Here is a 7461-nt window from a genome sequence, read left to right as displayed (position 1 = left end):
AAGGAACTACCCAAAGCTCAAAGGGATAACAATGTCACTTAGAGACTTATCTTGGCACAGTGATCTAGAGTTTTGTAGCATTAGGTGATAGGTTTGGTAACTAATTAAACAGGATTCAGAAAATGGCCTTTACATAAGACTTCCTTCTATTCTTTGCTCTTCCTAAGATTTAAATTACTCCAAAAATCTTGTCTGCTATAGATTTGTGTTTCAACAAGATGAAATGTAACAGCTAACATCCCTCTCTCCCTATCTTTTCTTGGTAGCAGGAAAGATGAAAATATTTGGCCCTCCAAGAACAACTTTTCAAGAAACGAAGTCAATAATATATTTTGCTTATTTAGCCTCTTTAATTTGCTGAACAGATAGAAAACTATAATAGTAAATTTTATTTCTCTTGAAGTAAAAGAATTTTTAAAGTAAATCTATTCTCTGCAAACATTAACAGTATTATCCCCCGTACTTAAGTCCTAATTTAAAATAAATCATGCATCAATTAAAGAATACAGAATGAAATCCTACCGCTAAACTTAACATGAAATTTCCTTGAACAAGTATACAATTTCTAAAGGCGCCAAAGGTAATCCAACTCAAGTAGTTTTCTGAAAAATAAAATTATTCAGGGACAGATTTTTATTACAAATATTTACTCAAAAACTACTATATACAGCAGAATTTTAATAGCCGTTTAAAACATTTAACATTCAGTGAAACAAAACTTAAGAATTCAAAGCACATTTTAAGAAGTAAAAATGTAGCATTTTCAATAAAATTTTTTTAGTACTTTAAAGCAAACTACTGTTATTCATATTATTTATTTCTATATCTATTATTTTCTAGATGATAAAAAAACTGAAAAAAACAATTTAGCAGCCATTTTATGGATAAAATAGGATACGGATAAATTAGGCTAAATATCCCAAACCAAGTTTTTACATCACTGCTTTAGGTCCCATTTGAAGTTTCTATTTTACAATTAAAGAAAAAGTCACTTAAACATGGCATAAGCCAGGACATGTTTTCAGTTTACTGCTTTACAATATCTACATTATACCATACTTTGGTTTGGCTTCCAGACCATTTTATGGGTCTATTTCTAAAGATCATTAAAACAATATTAAAAGCATAACAGCTACAGGAGTTTGAACAACAGGTTTCTATTTTATACAACTAGCACATCAAGGATTTCTGCACAGCTTACACATTGACAAAAAGCACAAATATAAATTTATATCTTAATAATTTCACTTTCACTGAAAGTTTAATTAAGGTAAGCTTACAGCCTGGCAGGCTAACACTTGTACGGAGGTACACAGATTCAAATATTCTGTTTACATGCTTCTGACAGTCTGGAATGTTATATTAAATCCAAAATTGATTTTATGTTCATCCAAATTCTCACTAGATCAATTAATTTAGCACTCTAAGCATGCTCTATTTGCCAGCATCATACTTAAAATGAAGCCTTCATTAACAATGCCTATCAGCCATTATTTTTAATCAATTATTCCCAAAAGGTATGTGGTTCCAAATCTCTTCCTTTAAGTTAACTGAAAAGGATACACATAGGTAATAAGAACTTAGCTTAGGACTGATGTAAGTTTCAAAAGCTTTGTTATTATAATTAATATTCTAATAATCAATTCATACTGGCCACAAAGTTCTTCTCACAAACTGTTAAATGAGAATTTTCCATTGCAAACGTAACTTTCACTAAAACCCTGTTATGTGTTAAAGGCTTCCTGGAAATCCACAGAAATCATGCTATTATCAGTGAATTGATTTAAGAATCTGGGTTGAACATACAGGTAAAGTGTATACAAATGACTTCCTTCACATTTTCCTCTTTCTGAACTCCAAAACAGCACCACTGAGCTCACCTGATAGCACTGTTCCAAATGTTCTAACCGTTGGTACCCTAAACTTAGAATGACTAATAAATTTCAACTTCTTTCTTTTTCATCTGCCAGGTCTACTGTTGTCTCTGTCGTGCTAGTGCTATCTTCTCCAGGAACACTGTCAGCTTGATCAGACTCTACTTCATCAGTCTTGGCTGAAGGATCACCACTACCTTTCTGAAGAATCTCTGTGGCTTCATATTCAAGTACCTCTGATGGAGTCAAAGGTTCTAAATGTATACTGCCTTGCTCACTAACATCAGAACTAACAGATTCAGGTTCATCTCTTTTTCTCAAAAACTGGTCAATGCTAACATCACCAGATGTTAACCGCAAATCCTTAATATTCTTCGAAGAAAACCTAGCTTCACTGGAGTTGGAATCTTCAATCTGATCACATGAATTTATGTTTCCTGAACTTTGACACATCTTCAACTCTGTTTTCTGACAATTGTGCTCTATTTGTTTTTCCTTTTCTACTTTATCTGCATCAATATTTGAATCATGACTGAAGATATTCTTTAACCCAGTCTTTTGGTCTCTGAGACAGGTATCATTTTCCTTATTTGAAACTGTTATGCTGTCTTCACTTTTTGTTGCTAATGAGCCTTCAAATGAATTTGTATCACATCCATTTTTTTCTTCCTCTGAAGCTTTATCTTGTTTACTGAAAAAATAAAGCCATTTGTTATGTATTTTTTCAGAACACAATGTATTTGAACACTATCAAAATAAAGACATGCTCTAAAAAACAAAAACAAAAAAAAGGTCTAGGTACATTTGCCAAAAAAAAGAAGAATAATGCAGGTCCCAAGTCCTTGCCATGTTAGAATTTAGGATTTACGAGGGGCCATTTTCTTAGACAAGAGAGTGAGAAACTCCAGAGCCACATGTTAAAAGGAGACCTGGGGAATCTATCGAAACTGGTTTTAGTCCTGCTAATCATTACTTTTATCTATTCACACCATTGCTTGTCTTTAGTTGATATTTAAGCATTTTTATTAATTTATATGAGTACTTTAAATAAGAAGTGAATATATTTGAGAAAAAATTTTTTTTAAAAGATTTTATTTATTTATTTGACAGACAGAGATCACAAGCAGGCAGAGAGGCAGGCAGAGAGAGAGGAAGAAGCAGGCTCCCCATTGTGCAGAGAGCCTGATGTGGGACTTGATCCCAAGACCCCGGGATCATGATGTGAGCCGAAGGCAGAGGCTTCAACCCACTGAGCCACCTAGGTGCCCCATGAGAAAAAAAACATTTTTTAAATGATTTATGTATCATCTTAAAATGTCTTTCCCTATGCAAGATCAAATATGTATTCGTAAAAATTTCTCTAATTTTTAAGTTTTACTTAAAAAATATAAACACATGCCTGAAAAATATATCTAAATATACAATATGCATACATAAACGTGTATACATAAATATTTTTGTGTATGAGTGTGTCTGTGTGTTCCCTACTGTCCTAGCATGTTAACAGGAAGTATATAGTGCATCATAAAACATTAGAAACAGAAGACTTTAAAGAGACTCTCCAGCTCCTTATCTAGATGTTACAATACATATTTTGCCCAAAATAAATTTAATGATTACAGATATCTTATTTCTTCTATTAATCTACCTGGAATTTGTACTTTTTTTGAATGAACGGACAAAATATCAAAGCAACATTATCAAATAGTCATTTATTACTTACTAACTTACATTTATATAAGTTAAACAAATCTGCTATTTATTTTGTTCTGATCTGTCTTTGGACTGTTCTTGGGCAAATACCACCTAGTCTTACCAATTACAGATTAATAATATATTTTATTATTTAATACAGCAAATTACCTACTATCCACTACTTTTTTCCCTAAGTTTAACAGTGTAAAAATGTAAAAGACATTTGTACAGGATGCTCATAAAAACAATGTTTAAATAGCAAATACAGAGGGGTGCCTGAGTGGCTCAGTTGATTAAGTGTCTGCCTTGGGCTCAGGTCATGATCCCGAGGTCGTGGGATCAAGCCCCAAGTTTGGCTCCCTACTCAGCCAGGAATCTGTCTCTCCCTCTGCTGCCACTCTCCCTGGCTTGTGACAGTTCTCTTGCTTGCTCTCTCAATGAACAAAACCTTAAAAAAAAAAAAAAGTGAATACAGAAAAAAACAAATATCTAACAAGAGAGCAATGATTTAATAAATTATGGTAGTAAATAGAAAAATATGAAACTTCCTTTAAACACCACTGGTTTCCAAACCAAATCCCATTAGGATTTTTTAACTAAATATTCATTACTAAACCCATAAATTAATTTGGGAAAATGGCCTATCATGCATTAGTTAATAATCAGTTATTTTCTGTCACAGTAAGTTTTCATTTTTCTTCATTTAGATCCTGTACATTTCTCATTTTTGTTATTGTGAATTAACTCCTTTGTCCATTTTATTTTGTAATCACATGTTATTGGCATACTGCAACATTCAGATTTTTATACCAAACTACCTTAATTAAAACTCTCATTAACTTCATTCTTAGCTGATTTTCTTGGATCTTATAGGTCAATTATACCATCTACAAACAATTACAATATTTTCCTCATTTAAATTTATATAATTACTACTTTTATTCAGATCTTACTGGATTAACTACAATTTACAGAAAATATTATATTATAGAGAAGTGATTAGTCTGCTTTTCCTAATGCCTTCATTGAATTTTTGTTAACCACTGTCCCGTCCCCAAATTCTAGATGAAAAAAGGACTAGATAATTTTTCTAGTAAAGTCTAAGAGACAACTTCATAAGGCCTTATTCCATAATTTTCTTTTCAGGGGCAACAGATTAATCAACCTTATTCAGTTAACAAGCACCCTACCCCTGACGATGTATAGCTATATATAAGATACACCACATAAAGGCAGACATGTGGAGATTAATTTAAAAGACAAAATAAAATTATCTTTATTGGAATTAAGTTCTAATTAGAATGTTAGATTCTCTTTTGCTAAGAAAAAATTTTAAAAAATATTCTTTTTTTTATTATATGTTATGTTAGTCACCATATGGTACATCATTAGTTTTTGATGTAGTGCTCCATGATTCATTGTTTGTAACACCCAGTGCTCCATGCAATCCGTGTCCTCCTTAATACCCGTCACCAGGCTCACCCATCCCCCTCCGTCCCTTCTAAAACCCTCAGTTTCTTTCCCAGAGTCCAAAGTCTCTCATGGTTCATCTCCCACTCTGACTTTTCCCCCTTCATTTTTCCCTTCCTTTTCATACTGTCCTCCATGCTATTCCTTATGTACCACAAATAAGTGAAACCATGTAATTGATTTTCTCTGTTTGACTTATTTCACTTAGCATAATCTCCAGTCCCATACATGTTGATGCAAAAGTTGGGTATTCATCCTTTCTAATGGCTGAATAATATCCCATTGTGTATATGAACCACATCTTCTTTATCCATAAGATACCTTGGAATAAACCTAAACAAAGAGGTAAAGGATCTATACTCTAGAAACTACAAAACACTCAGGAGAGAAACTGAAGAAGACACAAAAAGATGGAAAAACATTCCATGCTCATGGATCGGAAGAATAGACATTGTTAAAATGTCTATCCTGTCCAGAGCAATCTATACTTTCAACGTCATTCCAATCAAAATACCAATGGCATTTTTCAAAATGCTGGAACAAACAATTCTAAAATTTGTATGGAACCAGAAAAGACCCTGAATCACCAAGGAAATGCTGAAAAAGAAAAACAAAACTGGGGACATCATGCTGCTGGATTACAAGCTATAACACAAAGCTGTGAACAACAAGACAGCATGGTACAAAAACAGACACACAGACCAATGGAACAGAATAGACAGCCCAGAGAGGAACCCTCAACTCTATGGTCAACTAATCTTTGACAAAGCAGGAAAAAATATCCAATGGGGAAAAAGTCTCTTCAATAAATGGGGCTGGGAAAATTGGACAGTTATATACAGAAGAATGAAACTTGACCATTCTCTTACATGTACACAAAGATAAAATGAATGAATGACCTCAATGTGAGACAGGAATCCATCAAAATCCTAGAGGAGAACTTAGGCAGTAACTTGTTTGACATCAGCCACAGCAACTTCATTCAAGACACATCTCCAAAGGCACGGGAAACAAAAGTGAAAATAAACTTTTGGGACTTGATCAAGATCAAAAGCTTCTGCACAGCAAAGGAAACAGTCAAGAAAACAAAGAGGCAACCTACAGAATGGGAGAAGATATTTGCAAACGACACTACAAAGGGCTGATATCCAAGATCTATTAAACTTCTCAAACTCAACACCCAAAAAACAAATAATCAAGTCAAAAAACGGGCAGAAGACATGAGAAGACACCTCTCCAAAGAAGACAAACAAATGGCTAACAGACACATGAAAAAATGTTCATCATCATTAGCCATCAAGGAAATTCAAATCAAACCCACCCTGAGATACCACCTTAACCCAGTTAGAATGGCAAAAATGGACAAGGCTAAGAAAGCTTCTAAAACAAGATAAAAACAGAGAGGCAGACAAACCATAAGAGACTCTTAACTACAGGGAGAAAACTGAGTGTTGATGGAGGGAGGTAGAAATAGGTGATGGCATTAAGGAGAGCACTTGTTATGAACAGCACTGGATGACGTATGCTAGTGATGAATTTCTAAATTCTACCCTTGAAACTTTAACTATGTTACTTGTTAACTAATCTGAATTTAAATAAAATATTGAAAGAAGAAAAAATGTCTTGTGGTCTTTAGTGTTGATCAGAGCACTAAATTTTTTAAAGCCAATCCCTGAAGTTTGAAACTTTTCTGTTAAGGTCCCACCACAGAAGTAGCTTTATGAACTTCTGAAAATACTTTAGCAAAAAAAGATTTTAAGATTACCTTTTTGCAAAAATTGTCCTCATTTTGTAACTTGTAGGACCCTGTAACTGTTTTCATTTAATAGGGGCAATTAAAATCTGTTAACATTTTATTTACTAGTAAAAAGATGAACTAGTTAAAAATTTTATAACTATAAGATGTTTAAAGGATTTTTAAAAGATTTCAAAATTAAGGATCTACAGTATGTTTATGTTGTATTAAAATTTCAAAAATTTTTAAATTAAACTAAAATAACAAATAAAATATCAACTAAAATAATACAGCTCAAATATCAGCTTTTTATGTAGTTTAATTTCAAGACATTGAGTTTTTCCTTATATTTACCTTTCAGAATTTGATGTTTCTGTTTCTCCTTCAGCCATATTAGGTCTTGCAATTTCCTGAAATGATTAAGAATATGTTTCTTTTATATTCATGGTTAAACTTAAACTACTCTAAGTATCCTAAACTTTCTGGATTAAGGGAATTTAAGTGTGCACCTAATATAGCAAAGAAACAGAAAAAAACATTTATTCATCTAAAGTATGTACTATATAATAATTCTCAAAATTAAAAACAGAATTTTTAAAGCTCTTAAAAAAATCAACAAGAATTTAAGTATACTAGAAGTCTCTGAATCAAGGTCATGAAACAGTTATCCAGTTATAACACCTGCTT

At 32.7% G+C, this 7461-nt stretch overlaps 1 protein-coding gene across 5 annotated transcripts in view; it reads right to left on the bottom strand.

The window, feature by feature from the left end:
- Positions 1 to 618: 618 nt before the first annotated feature.
- The window catches only part of ZNF280D (zinc finger protein 280D), a 140439-nt gene continuing 133596 nt past the window's right edge, over positions 619 to 7461 (bottom strand). For 4 of the 5 annotated variants that reach the window (XM_044231560.1, XM_044231559.1, XM_044231558.1 and 1 more), the window contains 2 exons: positions 7129 to 7184; positions 619 to 2565 (listed from right to left, as the gene is read on the bottom strand). In XM_044231560.1, coding sequence (XP_044087495.1) covers positions 1944 to 2565; positions 7129 to 7184 — 678 coding nt within the window. In that variant the 3' untranslated portion in view covers positions 619 to 1943. The remainder of the gene's footprint in view (positions 2566 to 7128; positions 7185 to 7461) is intronic. The other variant, XM_044231563.1, reaches the window with a different exon arrangement.

Source organism: Neovison vison, chromosome 13, assembly GCF_020171115.1.
Source record: "Neovison vison isolate M4711 chromosome 13, ASM_NN_V1, whole genome shotgun sequence".
In the NCBI taxonomy this organism is placed as follows: Eukaryota; Metazoa; Chordata; class Mammalia; order Carnivora; family Mustelidae; genus Neogale; species Neogale vison.
Note: the sequence above shows the minus strand (reverse complement) of the source record. Positions and strands in the feature narration are given on the sequence as shown.